Source organism: Squalius cephalus (genome assembly GCF_949319135.1).
Source record: "Squalius cephalus genome assembly, chromosome: 12".
NCBI classification, from domain to species: domain Eukaryota; kingdom Metazoa; phylum Chordata; class Actinopteri; order Cypriniformes; family Leuciscidae; genus Squalius; species Squalius cephalus.
In genome coordinates, this window is record NC_137133.1 from 14,664,603 (window position 1) to 14,681,825 (window position 17,223).

Consider the following 17,223-nt stretch of genomic DNA (forward strand, 5'->3'; position numbering starts at 1 on the left):
TCTTGTTTAATACCTGGTGAAGCACAACAATTAAAACTGCAATAAGACAAACAGAGGCTCGAGGGCTCTGAAGGTGCAGTCAAATTTACCACTGTTCGGCAAATTTCGAAGGCAGAAATCCAGTTATTTCAATAGGAACCCACATGATCGGGAATTTCCCCACGCATATTTTGTAATGGAATTCTTCACGTTGACCAACAGAAAGCTTTTTGGTTAGAAAGTGATTGTGTGAGCTTTTCTTGCATACCATGTATTAGAAGATAGGCAATACATTGGTGAGCCACCTAAAAACTGCTCAGTCAAATGGATAAAAAGAATGAGAAATATACTTCCACAACCAAGGCCACGAAAAAAGTGGGCAGCCATTGTTGAGCTCTACAGGGCTCATAATTGTTAAGAGCCAATTTCAGCAGTAACTATAACTCTACTGCTAAACAAATGGGGCCATGAAAGCTTGTTACAGAATAGGGGCAAAAAAAGCCATTAAAGAGGCAGAACCTGATTTCACCAAGCGCAACATGTTCTTGGATTAACATCTTTGTTGATCCTGGGACAACTTTCCGAGTTTTTACAATCAGATTTGTGGGACACGTTTACAGTTTATGTCAAGTTTTGCCTCACAACCAGGGTTAGATGCTTCTACATCTGTTATTTACCTATCATTCCTTCTGATTTTAGGGATAAGTTATGGGTAGGGTTAGGTTTAGGGGTAGGGATAAGGTTGGGGCAAAATTTTCGTACAGGAATGTTGTTCCAGGATCAACAAAATATGTTGACCCAGGAACGCGTCTAACTCTGCAAAATCAGGACATGCATCAGAGACCGAGAGAGAGAGAGAGAGAAAAAGAATATTCATTTACAGCACAAAACACAAATGTTAGACGTACACATAAGTCACATATTATCTGATGTGAGACAGATGAACAAGAGAGCAACAGAGCTTGAGCAGAAAAGAGATTCCCTTCCAGTAAAGACTCAGTAGGACTGTTCAAACCCTGCTCGCTGATGATTTCAGATCTATACCAGGTTCATACAGTATCAACAGTTGTTCATAAAACACTTCGACTCACCTGGTTCCCTGCTGAAGGCTTCTTACACGTTGGATTGGTTTTCTGTTGAGCGCTGAAAGGAAATGTGTAAAAGGAGGGAAATCTCTCATCATGTAATTCATTTTGTGTTTTATTTCTGTCATTGTCATTTGTCGTTAAAACCTTACTTTGCGAATCCGATAAAATCTTCATGGTTTGTGTTGATGTAAGAGAGCTGAATCTCTAGTGAGAGTAAAACCTGTTCAGTGAACAAACACACATATGCACAACAAGATACAACACAAAACCATAATTTGTAATTAAAATGCTCATAATGTTAATTTCATAATGTCCCTAATAGTGATTCATTTGATTGGTTGTGCGCAGGTATCAGTCTGACCTGGTCTTTGGCTTGACTCTCTCGTTCTCGAATGTGCGTGGTCACTATTCTCTCAGTCTCCTCCCGCAGTTTTGGAAAGATCTCTAACTGTGGACATGCACACACACACACACACACACACACACACACACACACACACACACACACACACACACACACACACACAAACAAACAAACAAACAAAACAAGTTAGAATAAATAAATAAAAAACATTACCACCACCACCCTCTTTACTGGTTTAATTAAAGTTCCTCGTCTTATTGTCCTTCGTGAAAAAATAATGTTTTATTGAATGTGCACTCGCAGCATGCTTCAAATTTAAAAAATATATATATTTTAAAAAACTGTATGATAATACTCTATATTATTATTGAAATAAAAGGCCACTTCAGTGTACTTAAAGAAATTACACTTTTAATTTGAACTGTAGTGTGTAATTTGAATTAAATTGTCGATATTACATTTAAAGTTAATATATTTTACATGTACTAAATTGCAACTTCATTAAAAATGTGTAATTACAAAACTATTTAAACACATGACATACAAGTCTCAAAAGAAATGTTTTCCATTTTATTTTCTATTACTTCTTTATATTGTAATATTCTAGATAATTTAATATTCTAAATAAAATTTTGATATGCTTGTCAGTACATATGGTGTTCCTTAATCAAAATGTAATACCTTAATTTTCCTCTAAAATGACTTTCCTTTCCCAGCTGATGTCAATTAGGTTGTGCAAACTATTGGAACATTGCAAACTGCTATTAAGAGACTGTTTTAGCAAACTTTTAAAAGGGTCATCGGATGCCCATTTTCCACAAGTTGGTATGATACTTTAGGGTCTTCATGTAAAGTTTGTAACATACTTTGGTTAAAATTCCTCAATAGTTGTAGCCTGGGTTTCCCCATGCTGCCTTGAGCGCAGCGCGATTTTATTCACGCTGCTAGGCAGCCTGGATACCATGGACCAGATTTTCGCCTCAGCAAGGGGACCAATCACAGAACGGGGAGGGAGCAGCAAGACGATGACGACGTCTATGCGACACACCGAAGCAGTTTGTTAATATATATGGATCCAACATGACATCAGACGCGAAGTTACCTTTCGATGCAGCCTTAGATAGTGTTCTAAGTAGTTTAGAACGCAAGTTTATTTCGTCTTCTTCCTCGTCGAATTTCTTTAGCTCTACATCTACTGTCTATGCTCTACATACGTCATCTGGTATAATTGAAACGATTGGCTATGAGCTACGTACAGGCGCATTTGATAGACATTCGTAGCGCCCAATAAACGGCTCTGGGCATTCGTAAACCACACCTCAAATACGAGAAAATGAACATGTGGTTCCCAGACCACGTCTCAATGAGAAAGAGGTCTGACGTTAGCCAGGCTACAATAGTTGTGTAAAACAACACCCTTTTTACCTCCTCAAAAACAGGTCTGTTCACAGCGACCCGTTTCGGTGCATGGTTTTTAAATGTTAATGAGCAACTGCTGACCCCACCCCTCTCTTCCATGGGGCGTCGACACAAGACACGTAAAGTGCTGCTTTGGCGGACAGTATACAAATGGCTGAGGGCGGAAATATGCTAATACGGGACAGTCCGTCAGTGGTCGTGGGCGAAGCATGAGCAATATGACATCAAATTGCTCAGAAAATCCAAACGGCTTGATTATTGAGAGTGTTTAGGCTTTTTGAGGATTAAAAAAAAGGAGAGAATGGATATTTTTCATTGTATGATGGTAGGGCTGGGCAGTATGACGATATATATTGTTACCACAGTATAAAATGTCTATCGTTAGAGATTTTGCTAAATCGCGTATATCGCGGTGTGCATTAGCACTATTGACATTTCAGAGTGATGAAATGCAAGAATGAGAGTTTAAACAGTGGGACGTGCTTGATATTAAAAAGAGTTATAAGCGCAATGCATCCTGAAAAAAAAGGATGATTGGCAAAGTGCTAAGGTGCGCACATAGAGCTGCCTCTCTCTGGTGGCGATCACAAATTCAGTTGTCTTTCACGTCTTATTGTGCTTGAATGGTCGAATAGAGCACACAATTATGTCATGTTGTGTGGCGTATTCATGTAAACACAGCTGGTTATGTCTAAAGGAAAGTAAACAGTTGGGTGTAAACCGGATGTGTATCAGTATTATGGATCTGTGCGTTTGGTCTTAAAGTGACAGCAGCCTAATAAACCTACCTGCTGCTCTGTGTCATTAATGTGAATCAAACAAAAGAGAAAATAACTTACTGCTCTTGACTCAATAACTTGTTTTTAGCTTTAATAAGAATACATTTATATTTTATTAATGCAGTAAAGACTGCAATATATTTGATTATTACATTTCTGTACTAATTCTAACTACATGTTAAATAAACCAATTTACCTTAAAAACTTAATTATGTTTAACTCATATTTTTGTCATATTGTATTTTCCTATTATTTGTAATTTGCTTATTTTTAATAACAGAAATTAGATTGCACAAAATAGCTATATTATGGTATATATCCTTTATCGTGAAATAAATTTCTCAAATCGTGAAATAAGAATTTGGTCATATCGCCCAACCCTATATGATGGTTGTGTCCACACACTGCAAAGACACATTTATATGCAAACCATATAAAAGTGAATTTTGCATCCAATGGCCCCTTTAAAGTAAAATTAGAACACGCTGACTTTAATGGGAAGTGATCATATACACTTTTGTAGCATTATATTTTACTCCTTGACTTATATGTCTATGTCCATTCACTCAGTATAAGAGTATGTTGTACCTTGTTGGTACACTGTTGTACTGTGTTGATGAGCTCCTGGATCACCATGTCTACACACTTGAGACACGGCCCTTTAAGTTTCACAATCTGTTTCTTCACTATGGCTTCAAAGGCCATATCGGGTGTGAACAGTCCTGTCCTGGATCAGCAAGAGAGGAGAGAATATGAAGTACGGTGAGAGATAACATAATATGAACTTGCATTCTGAATATGAATATAAATGAATAAAAAGATTGAGAAGGAGGGGTAAAGGAAGACATACAGAGAGGCACCATGTGTGAAAATATAACCTGTTTATTTCTTATAAGGTTAGCAAACATTTTAAGTTCAAGTTGACTACCAACATTTTACTGAGTGCCCTTTTAAATAAGTTAATAAATGTTCGTGACACATACCTGATGCCATGGATGTTTTTAATAGCATAACTGATCTCCCTTCGTAACTCTTTCTCATCAAACTCCATCTGATGTAGTGCAACATAAACAGGACATCAGCTTTCAGATATCAGATTTTTTTACTGTATTAATCAATTCAACTTTAACAAACTACCTTAACAAGCTCAAAGGGAAAACGCTCGTGAAAGACACGGTTGATTTTGGCTCCTCCTGAAAGCTGCACTGTGTCCACCTGATCCCCAGATCCCTCGATCCGCTTCTCAAAATCCAGCCCGAAGTGTTGTATCAACCTGGATAACAAATGAACAGCATGTGTTTGTGTGTGTGGCCTCTCCAGGTCTGGTCTTATCTACAATGTGTTTGTGTTTAGGCAGTAAACAAAATGTGTTTGTGTTTAGGGAGTAAACAAAAGTCTTGTTTATTGCAATATGGTAAAGACTAGTGTGTTTGCCTCCATGTTTGTTTGCATTTATCTGTGCATGTGTATTTATTCTCTGAATTAGAGTGAGTTTATGTGTGTGTGAACCCACTGCATTAAGGCCTTGGTCTTGCGTGAGGGGTCGTCTGGGTTCAAATACTTATACTCTTCTGCCTCCTTATCCAGCGAGAGAAGCTGAGTCTGTAATTGACTACGTAACGCTGGTAATGTGTCACGGATGTGGTTGGTAAGTTGCTAGGGAGACAAAAAAGAGAAGAAATACACTTAAAGCTATCATTTCCATCTGTGGGCTCTCATGTATTTCACAAATACAGTACTACTTGTAATGTTCTGTATCTTGTCACCTGGTTGAGGAGCTTCTGTAAGTACGGAGTGCCCATGCAGTCTGCCATGTGTCGGTATGCAGGATGTGACTTGAAGAACCGTTTCTCAGCAGCAAGAGCTGCACCGATGTCCTTTTTTCCCTCAATGTCCTTCTGACCACGGTTTACCACACCAATATAACCTGTAGCCACAGCATTTTCTTTCTTTCAGATACAGTGTTTTACAATGACGCCTCTTTGTTTTAGAGAAAAGTCATTAAGAGAATAATCTTGTAGAACCTGCTGTGAAAAATGTGACCTCATTATTTCAAATTGAAATAGCTTACAGAATATTGAACTTTGTTTGTTTTGCATTGGAGTACCAACCAATTTACATGTATTTACATTTGAATGGGTTGCATAGAATAACAAAAATTTTAAAACAATTTTGCTTTAATGAAACTAAAACATCACACTTATAACATCATGTGATGTGATGTAGTTTTCTAAAATGGTTTTGAATTTGATCATTTGTCCATGCACTTCTTTCACTTTTTTCAATCTTATTATCCTGTGAAATGTCTTCTTTTTTACACACAATGGTAAGATTATATCTCAGTTTTCATTAGTATTACATTTTGTCTACACAAGCCGCAGTGACTTTAAACTAGGAGGCCTCAGCAATTCATGTAAACACAGCTGGTTATGTCTAAAGGAAAGTAAACAGTTGGGTGTAAACCGGATGTGTACCAGTATTATGGATCTGTGCGTTTGGTCTTAAAGTGACAGCAGCCTAATAAACCTACCTGCTGCTCTGTGTCATTAATGTGAATCAAACAAAAGAGAAAATAACTTACTGCTCTTGACTCAATAACTTGTTTTTAGCTTTAATAAGAATATATTTATATTTTATTAATGCAGTAAAGACTGCAATATTATAATTTTTTTACATTTGATTATTACATTTCTGTACTAATTCTAACTACATGTTAAATGAACCAATTTACCTTAAAACGTAATTATATTTAACTCATATTTTTGTTATATTGTATTTTCCTATTATTTGTAATTTGCTTATTTTTAATAACAGAAATTAGATAGCACAAAATAGCTATATCATGGTATATATCCTTTATCAGTGACTCTAAACTAGGAGGCCTCAGCAACCTCTCAATGGGGCCTTAAAATGAATTAAAATAAGACAAAAAAACTTTTTAAAAAATGTTAAAACAACTAAACATTAAGGTGTTTGTTTTTTATTCACACCCCAAACAACTTTTTTCTTCTTTGAAGAACTAGAATAGCTTAATTTTAAATGTGTGATTTCTAAACCTGGAAAAGCCATTATATAAAATTATTAAATTAATAAAATCTTAAAACACCATGGGGATTTTTCATAAAGAATACATAATTTCCTGGTTTTATATATATATATATATATATATATATATATATATATATATATATATATTCTCTCAAATATTTTCTTGGGTAGAAATTCTGAGTAAACTTTTTTTTCTTCCAATTTACTCGTCATGTAACATTCATGTAAATTGATTGGTTAAAAAGAGTGGGATGCCTAAAGTACAGTCAGCTGCTAAAACTTCTGAAATGTAATTATATTAATTATAATTGTTTTAGTTATTTATTTGAATCTATGGACATGCCTAGTATCTGTAATTTAAAAAAAAAACCTTTTGAAAATAAAATATGACAGAGGATGTACCAAAGAAAACTTTGAATATTTTTGTTGAGGACTCTGAATATTGTTGTGGACAATGGGATGCCTCGAGTCAAAAAGGTTGAAAAAAAAAAGCTCTGTTCTGTTCTTGAGTATTGTGACCCAACAAAAATGGAAAAGTCAAGGTCCTACAACTAGAAGTCAGACTGTATCCGATCTGCATAAATGACAAATAGGATTTCTAGAGTGTCTTAACCCTCGTCCATGGCTGGACTTCTGTGTGTCTAATGCATTAAGGCAGCAGCAGGAAGCATGAAGACTCTGCACCTGGCCCTGTTTTAGCCACTATAGCCTACAGCAGACTTGCTTGGCAGTGGCCCAGGTTTTAGACCAAACTGCACAGGCCTCTACTGACACATTTCTACATGTGTGCTGTACCTCTGCGAAGTGGCAGTAACCTGTTCTCCAGCACGTCCCTGACATCTGTGCCTTTGTCCACCAGATCCAGCTTAGTGATCACGCCAATGGTGCGATGGCCTGACAGTAAGATCAGGCAAAGCAGGAAGAAAAACAAGAAGGAAAAACATTACAATGATGTGAATGGGCCAATAGGGGATATAACTGAGGACAGATATGAACCATAATCGTTCTTTCCCACTCACCCTGCGGATCCACGTCTTTGGCCAGTTTAAGAGCATCGGAGTTAGCCAGATCCATGTTAGCGGGTGTGACAGCAAGGATGAGACAATTCTCTCTGCAGATGAACTGCATGATCATGTCTCTGATCTGGTATTCAATGTCAGGAGGCTGATCTCCCACTGGTACTTTAGTTATGCCTGGAAGATCTATCAGAGTCAAGTTCAAAACTGCAAAAAGAAAATGAGAAAAACAAAGACAGAGATATTTGGCCAGAGATACTTCTAGGAAAGAAAAAAATCTAAATTAGATCTCTCCGAGGCATGGACAACATTAAAAGGAGAGCATATACCTTTAATATTGTTTTTATTTTATTTTTTATTTTATAAATAAATTAATACTTTTATTCAGCAAGGACACAGGAAACTGAAGACATTTATAATGTAACAAAAGATTTCTATTTCAAATAATGCTCTTCTTTTGAACCTTCTACTCATCTAAGAATCCAGAAAAAAAATGCATCACGGTTTCCACAAAAATATTAAGCAGCACTGTTTATTATCAACTGTTTTCAACAATGATAATAATGAAATGTTTTTTGAGCAGAAAATCAGCTGCTGAATATTCAGCTTTGCCATTACAGCAAAAAGTTACATTGTAAAATATATTAACGTAGAAAACCGTTTTAATGTGTTTTTGATCAAAATAAATGCAGCCTTGTTGAGCATAAGTGCGTTAAAGTACATTAATGAATTACTTGTTTTCTGACAATAATACCATTTGGAGAGTAGACACGAAGGTTTATGGGAATGGAGGATATGCCCTTATTTGTTCCCGTGACTCTGTCTGTCTCTGCTTCAATCTCCAGTCGGACATCATCAAAGTCTGTAAACTTCTTTCCTTTACAGTGCAGAAACTCTGCATGCTCTGTAGTGGAGAATGGAAAGTACGAATTAGAAAAGTAGAAGATGATAGGGCCTTAAAGAACTGACAGTGCAACAGTTTGTAATTCATGAAATTCAAAGATCTGTCAGTTCTCCACTCTCCATACTGACTGATTTTAATATTAACAGAGGAGACACTGACCTCTAGTGCTCAATGCACATACTCCACAGACCACAAGATATAGGCTATTTTTTCGAAGTAGAGATGGAAACCAAAGACTCAGAATAGTACAGATTATAAAATTAACCGTATAGAATATTATTACCAAAAGGGATTTGATAAATTAAAATTGAATTTTGAAAGTTAATTATTTTAAATTTGAAGGTGCAATATTGAAATCCCAATTAAAGTTCATCGACATATTTAAAAAAAGGTTCAAAACTATTTTTAACTGCTTTTGTATTAGACCTTATATACCCATTAAAGTAGCCACATTTTCTATGTGTGCAATGATTGTGTGATAATTTGATGTCAGGGTAAGTTAATACAACAACAATTTACTAAAAACGGAAGTTTTTCCTTTGCGTTTTTGAAAGGTTTTGTGTAGACAACAGCATTGTCCAAAAAAAATTGCTGGTTGAGGTTGGCGATGTCAATTTGTAAAGAAACACGTGCCTAAAGACTGAACATGTAATACGCATGCACGTTACGTCACAGTTTTTGTCGTTTACACAGAGACGATAATGGTATCGTTTTCACTTGGATCAGAAGTCAATGACTTGGCATTATTCTAGAAAATATTTATTGTAAAGAAAATAATTTAGAAAATTTGACAAATTTCTTATTTTTGAAATGTGTAAATGTTTTTTCTTCTAAAGTTATTTGTCAATTAATAACAAAAAAAGAAGGGGAGTTACTATAAGGGTGCATAAATGTAAATAATTGTAGTGTACAAAGATGTAGAACAAGCTTTTGTGCAGTCATCATTTTCAGTGAAGGGAATTATAGAATGATTTAACAACAGATTTTAAAAGGCAAACAACTGAAAAAATTACCTTCAGCTTTACCTGGCTTTGTGATAATTGGTTAAATGGTTATTTGTTGAATGTGTGTATTTTTATTGTATTACTGTGTCTTAAATTTTAGATTGTTTGTTGGTTGTAATATTTTTAGGTCCGTAGTAAAAGCCCAACTAAAATGTAGTATCCTACACTATTGTCACATGAACTCAGCAAGTGATATATTTACTTCAAGGGTGGAATCTGTTTTTTTTAATCCAATGTTGTGTAATAAAAAATAAAAAAATATAAAAAGTAAAAAAAAATATACTTGTATACAGTATATCGAGTTATATTGAGATATTCCGAACAACGTTTTGGTACCTGATCACTAATTAAGTACCACAACCAAAATGTGTGTGCATGTGAGTATCACTCATACCTGTAGTTGAACTGATGAGCTGAAGGACAAGTGGTCTCCTTGTAACAATTCCTGATCCTCTAGGCAGGAAATCTCTGAGAATATAGCATTGATCATTATGTCAAAAATAATAATTCACTCATGGAGTAGACACCTTGTGCAAGCCAAAATACAATTCTCCTTCCAAAAAAATATACACATAAAACTTCCCCCACATGATACACGGACAGAGTCCCTTGTCTGAGGCAGAGTGCCAGAGACTCTGTCATTGCATACTTGGATTAGTCCAGTTTTACAGTGAAACCATAAACCTTGTCCCACCTCCTCACACCCTTCATGACCCTCATACTCTGATATTTATGGCACGTTTTCACAAAACTTGTACTGGCCTGCACATTTACACATGAGTTGTGGGTGAATTTAGCCTTAAATAACCAGAAAGTAGTCAATTCAAAATCCAGTCCAGTTCATTTTCACCATCTATTTGCAGATCACACGAGTGCACTCTATAAATAAAACAGTCCAGATGAGGAACTGCAGCTGGATCACTGATATTCTTTATGGGTGATGTTAAAATACCTCCTACCCCTGTTTAACCCTCTGGGCTTCTTCGTATAATAGTCACACTTAGCTTCCTCCCGTCCGAAAACGGGCGAAGCCTTAAAATTTTACTTTACTTTTTCCCAGGATAACCAATCAAATATATTTTTGTTCTATAATGTTTTCTGATTATTCTTTAGAATTTTTAGAATTTTTTATGATACTTTGCATTAATTATATAATTTTTATGAGCTATTTTTTCCATTAGAATTAATATATATATTTTTATTTTATTTATTTTATTTTATTTTTCAATAAATGCAACATTTCACATCAAAATAGAGTGCAGGCCTAAAAAAAAAAATTTTTCAACTGAGAAGAGCGCCATCTAGTGGCTTCAAAATGTATTAATTTGTGTCATGTCCTATAACCGCCTATAGGCGGCCTATAGATTTTTTATTTATTTATTTGATTTATTCCCATTCGGAAAGATTTTTTTTTATTACTAAGCAACCACTGAATGGAACAACACAAATTATATATCATTTTAAAGCTTAGGATCTCAGCTTTTTAATGCATATAATTACATTTATTAACTCCTAACGAGTGCTGAGTAATCCCTCTAAAACCAAGTGTACCGCCAGCAGGTGCCACCTAGCTGCAAAAATATTCTTTACCATATTTAAAAAAAATCTTGCCTTGATTAACACAAAGTTGATGTCATTTGAAAGCTTAGAGTCTGAACTTTACAGTGAATGTATCCACTTTGAAAAACTCTTAAGTATTGCTGAGTTATTTGCTGATAAATAGAATTTCCTTTTTTTCATAATCTATAAAATAATGTACTGCAATGTGTCAAAAACATCATACAGCTCATGAAACATTCTCAGATAATTGAAAATGGCACTTCATTTTTTACAGCATATTATTACAATTAAAATTAGCCCAAAATTAACATAATCTATTGCTTTTATGACAAGATATTCTTCATGGAGAAAATCTTGCCCATGGGGGGGTGTCAAAGACTGTACAAAAAGGCTATCTCTTTTCCAAATGCTGTAACTTTTGATTCCTTTATCCAAAAATTATTATTTTTTTATCCAGATGCAGCTAACATGTAGGGGGACTTCACTAAAAAATAATTTTCCTCCTACCTTATTTCCTTCCTGAGTTATTCCATGACAAATAAGAAAGATATGCAAAATCATAATAAAAATTATATATATATATTGTCTTTTATCCGCTGTTTCTTGGCAGGACAATGTCCAAATGTAATGTAATTTATATTTTCAAAAAATTTAAAAAGAGTTCTTTCAAACGATACCTACATTTGACTCTCCTTGCTATAGTTTTGGAGTTATTATGATTATATAATTTTTATATAGTTTGGGGCAAAATTGGCTGTTTCAGTCTTACCAGTTCATTTCTCTCTCTGTGTGTGTGTGTTTGTGTGTGTGTTTGTGTGTGTGTGGGGGGGAGGGTGTCTTATTTGCACTATTGATGTTCTAGAGTGTCACCCCTTCATTGCTGTACACTTTTTTTAAGCACAGTGGCTGATCTGTAGCTTGTACCACCAAAAGTTTCTCTGAGTTTTCCTATTTTTTCGTATTTCCCATTCATTTCCTATGTCGCCCGTTTTCGGGCGGGAGGAAGCTAAGTGTGACTTTTTTTTTTACGACCCTTTAACATATCAGAATCATCTCCTTGATTTTTTTTGTGTGTTCATATAGGTAATAAAACAAAAGTCACCAAGTTTCACCCCCATCTGATGAAGCAAAAAAATTAAACAATTCGAAACGTTCAAGTTTTCGCCCGTTTTCGGGCGAAGAAGCCCAGAGGAGAGCAGAGATATCTAAATAACCCTAATCTTAGTTTGATTACCCCCAAAAAGTGTCAACACTATCATAGTTTTTCAGATCGTGGCTGATTCAATGATTTGGACCTATTTGTCTTAGAAACAGTTTTGGTTTTTGTTCTTTATCCAATCTATTTCGAAAGACACAACAATACAATGATGGGAAAATTTTGCCTTTTCCATGGAAAATGTGTCTGATAAATCCTAGGCTTGAAATGAAGTGTGCGCAGATCTAAAACAGAACTATTTCCCAAAATAGAAGGGAAGGTCCCACTGGATTAGACCTAGTTAAAGGCATCCAGGGAGGAGGCCAGAATGCAGGTAGAAGCTGCATAAAGTGTATAGCATAGACTGCTGCAGTGATGACGTATTTTTGTAGGCCAACCCGGAAGTTAACATCTCCCTGGTTCCCTCGACAAAAACCCAACAAGATTTTTCCATTGGCTTTTGGATTATTGCAGATTTGGATTATTGGCTCTATGACCAAATAAAAAAAAGAAGCTAAATGAAGGCTATAAACAAATCATGGTCACATGACTTCAACATCACCATCGTTAAGCTTCCGACAACTCTTTCAGTCTTTATTAAAAAACATTTTCACTTAAAATTTAAGTTAGAATAGTTTGCAAGAGCGCAATTTATAAACACAAAGAGGCTGTGAGAGCGGACTTGTCAGTAGATGAGTTCTCCTGTTCAGCGTGATGATGTTTAATGTCCCCACAAAACTCCATAGTCCCATTTAGCCACTTGTTAGCAAAAGCCTTTTTCAAGACAAGTAAAAGCTTTAAAGGAGGTATTCACAAGGAGGTATTACTGATGTATTTTATGCTTTTATTAATGAAACGTGAAATTATTTAGTGCCTTATTTTAGGCACTAAAAACCTACTGACTTCAGGATGATGGAACTGGGTCACTCGTTTACAGGTTTTGGCCTACAAAAATACACCATCCCTGCAGCACTGCAACTAGGCTACAGATATAAAAAAGAAAATCATCATAGTCAACTGCATCATCATATTTCCATATACTGTTGGTAGTGGTTACTAAGGCGACTATTAGTATTGTTCATAATGAGGGTTTGGCATTTGTACAAACCACTAACCCCTAAGTAAAGGCCCTGATACACTTCAAACGAAATCGAAGAACAAATTGATGTGACATCATTTTGAACAAAATCAGGTTAAAACAAAGTTTGTTTGGAGTTCGTTTTTGGAGTTCGAAACAGCTTGCTTAAGCGAACTTTCCAGAAAAGTTTGCGCTGGCTGGTAAACACTTCCATACTATATTGGTTTGTGGCGATTACGTAATAGGTAGGTGTGCGCTGAGGCTCCACCTTTTTTCACATGGAAATCTTCTCTGGTTAATTTTTTCTGTTCAGTCAGACATCCGTGACTAAAAACATGAACACACTGGAGAACTGCTTTATAGTAGAAAATGAAGTTGTACCTCTGATGAAATGAGACGAAATGAGAAGAATGAAAAATCCTTTCGCCGTGAGTATATCGGGGCCTTAAGTATTGAACGTATTTTAGCCATGAAACTACAGTATATGAACAAGCCAGCCTGTGGTATTTAGCTTGAACTTTCACCCAGGCAGTGACTCATCTGTGTGTTTGACACATGGCTCACTCTTCTACAACAATGTCCTTTACATTCCCAGTCATTCCCAATACTTACCCTTGACCTCCACTTTCTAACCCTTTAACAAAGCCCCTCTTGACTCAACTGCTGCAGCCTCATCTTCTCCCCCTTTTCCTTCCTTTCATCTTCACTATCTGCTTATTTCACCCTGTCCCTCCCCCAGTACCCAGCATGCATTACTGTAGTAAACAGACACAGTAATGCTGAATTGAGCACTGCCTCTGTGTAACATTGCATTAATGTTTACACATTTCAGCGGGTGTTTAAGTAAGCATTTCAAGATTGATTAAAGCACTAGCTCAAGCAAAATTAACATTCTGTCATTATTCATACTAAGCTCCAAAACTGGCAAAAAGCACCATAAAAAAGCACAGTCTGTGTGGTGGAAAAAGGGGTGGAGACTGAGGTAGATTGGGAGCCAGGGAGGAGCAGACAAAGTTGGTGACCAGGGTGGAGCCAGCTGGGCAGGTGCAGAGCTGAAGACCACCAAAGCGGAACAGGCGGAGCCGAAGACCATAGAGAGCCTAAGTCCCTCCCCTTCCGGTCGACCACCATGGGACCTTATTTCGGAAAAATATTGTATGGGAGTCAATGGCGAGAGACAACAAATATTTTGATCTCGTTTGAATTGTGCCCTGATTTACACATATGATGTTTGTCAATTTAAAAGATACATTTTAAAGTCAAGAAAGTCGCAGCTTGATGTAAAACTGCTGAGGTATAAGACTGTGAAAATACGTAATTACAAAGACTACAAACCCAGAAGGCGCACGTGCGACGTCATACCTTTTCTCTCAATGAATGAAGCTAACTTTACTGAAGCTAACGTCTGTCATTTTTTTCTATAGTCTTACATTATAATCGTAACGTTACGCCGTCATGCCTGAGTGTTTTGAGCCAGAATACACACATACGAGCAACGGATCTTGTGACGTACATAGTGCGAGACGAGAGATGTAGTTCATTGAGCGATTTTCACATAAAACTAAACGTTACTCTTCTGTTTTATGACAAACTGCGACTTTCTTGACTTTCATAATTACCTTTTAAATTGACAAACATCATATGTGTAGTTCAGGGCACAGTTCAGACGGAATAAAAAGATAAGTTATCTCTCGCCATTGACTTCCATACATATTTTTTCCGAAATAAGGTCCCATGAGCCGGAAGCGGAGGGGCGGGACTTAGGCTCTCTATTGCAGTGGAGCTGGTGGAACTAGAAATCCCCATAGCAGGGCAGACAGAGCCGAAGACCACTTCAGTAGAGTAGGAGAAACTGTAGATCCCCACGGTGAAGCAAGAAGAGTAGAAGGCCACAACAGTGGAGCAAGTGGGGCTGATGACCACCATGGTGAAACAGGCTGAACTAGAGACCACCGCGGCAGCTCTGACAGAACTAAAACAGAGAGGTTAGAAACGGCTGGCCGTCACAGTGAGTTCATAGATGACCTCTGTGGTCGTGTCAGGGCAGGCAGGAAGTTCAGGGATGACCTCCGTGGTCATGTCAGAGTCAATAGAGTGCATAGGTGACTCATGATCGGCCTCCGCCAGTTTTGAAAGCTTTGGGACAGCCTTAGTTGCTTCAGGTGCGGCAGCCATAACAGCTGGAGACTCTGGAGTGGCAGCCATGAAGGCTGTGACAACCATGACGTGAAGAGACTCTGGCGTGGTGGCCATGGTGGCTTGAGACTCTGGCATGTTGGCCATGTTAAAACTAATAATTTTGAATGAATAAATAACTTAGCTATTATCTATAGCTTTTCCAAACTTTATATTGCTGCTCTTCTTACAGTACTTTTATGTTCTCCTCTGGATGAATCGCTTGTGTTGTAGTGTTGCTCAATTTTATGTCACTTTTTTAGTCAAAGTGTCTGCTAAAATTATAAATGCAAATGTAATGTAAACTAATGTGACAGCCTGGGAAATTCCTCAACAACAAAAAAAGATTACAAATACATCAGCAACATTTTATTTCTGCATTTTGTCATGTCATCAGCTAGTCATGTAAAAATCAACTACATCCTCTACTAAACCCAAGCACTACGCATCCTCTATCAGAGAGATCCCATTTCACTAACCCATTTCTCCAGGCATCTCTGGTGTTCCACTGACTGGCAGTGATACTGAGATCACAGATGGCTGAGGGTGCAGTGCTCTCCATTCATATATAACCCATTGCTATGGATACATGTACTCATTTTTTGCTGTGCATGAGCTCTAAGTAGGGCACATATGACTGCACTGCATAAGTTCATTCTGGTGCATTTCGAAAACCATTTGCAACTCATTGTACAGTATTTCAGCTGATCAATTTTAACATTAAAAACAGAGGCAGACCACATACCGTATTTTCCAGACTATAAGTCGCATAGTTTTGCTGGTGCTGCGACTTATAGTCAGGTGCGACTTATATATCAAAATTAATTCATACTGACTGACATGAACCAAGAGAAAAAATTTACTGAAAACAACTGAAAAACTGTTAACTGAAACATTAACCTAAAGACAACTGAGAAAGCCTGAACACAAACAAAATGCCCCACAAAAAGAAAAAAATCTCCATTTTGTCGGTGCTGATGCAGTGGTGACGCATTCATGTAAGATGTAAGGGTGGCGCTGCCAATAAAGCACCTAAAGCTGTCACAAAGAACTGGCAAAAGTAATGATTATGAATATGTCAAGATATAGCAAGGAGACATTTTAATTGTTTACTAATAAACAAGTGTTTTCTGTGTCAGTGTCGGCTGCAAAGATGAAGTTGACGATGCTGACTCGCGATCTTCGCAGTAGTGAACGCGCAAGAGAGAAATGCACATTTCATACGGATTACATAAGCAGAGAACAGTCTGTTTTCTTTCATTTTGAATTGTTCTGTTTAAAAATAGACGTTTCAAGCTTTCTATAGATATATTTCTCAGGTCTGTGAGGCAAATAGGCTACCTTATACGCTGAGTTTCGGTTCATTTATGAGACGGGCTCCAGTTCACGCACCGGCGCCTTCGTGTCATGATTATCTATTTTCTACTATATTTATTTCTACTTCTTATTTATTAAATCCAGGCAGTTGGTTGATGAAACATTGATTAAAATTAAGATACAATTAATACAAAACGAAATTAAATTTAAAGACAGGCTTTGTGCTTTCTGTTTGAGGTCTCTGTGAAAGTTTTAAAGCAGTCTTTTAGTGCGTTTTTTTTGTTAAATACATTTCTA

General features: G+C 36.6%; 1 protein-coding gene across 5 annotated transcripts in view; it reads right to left on the bottom strand.

Moving 5' to 3' along the window:
* The window catches only part of dnm3a (dynamin 3a), a 50,466-nt gene that overhangs the window by 27,092 nt on the left and 6,151 nt on the right, over positions 1–17,223 (bottom strand). For all 5 annotated transcript variants that reach the window (XR_013822998.1, XR_013822999.1, XR_013823000.1 and 2 more), the window contains exons 3-14: positions 9,996–10,069; positions 8,448–8,597; positions 7,697–7,900; positions 7,473–7,571; positions 5,396–5,556; positions 5,143–5,285; positions 4,767–4,902; positions 4,613–4,680; positions 4,218–4,356; positions 1,429–1,515; positions 1,217–1,287; positions 1,071–1,122 (exon numbers count right to left, since the gene is read on the bottom strand). Coding sequence is in view for 2 of the 5 variants with exons in the window: in XM_079889141.1 (XP_079745267.1) it covers positions 1,071–1,122; positions 1,217–1,287; positions 1,429–1,515; positions 4,218–4,356; positions 4,613–4,680; positions 4,767–4,902; positions 5,143–5,285; positions 5,396–5,556; positions 7,473–7,571; positions 7,697–7,900; positions 8,448–8,597; positions 9,996–10,069 (1,384 nt within the window). In the remaining 3 variants the exon portion in view is untranslated. The remainder of the gene's footprint in view (positions 1–1,070; positions 1,123–1,216; positions 1,288–1,428; positions 1,516–4,217; positions 4,357–4,612; positions 4,681–4,766; positions 4,903–5,142; positions 5,286–5,395; positions 5,557–7,472; positions 7,572–7,696; positions 7,901–8,447; positions 8,598–9,995; positions 10,070–17,223) is intronic.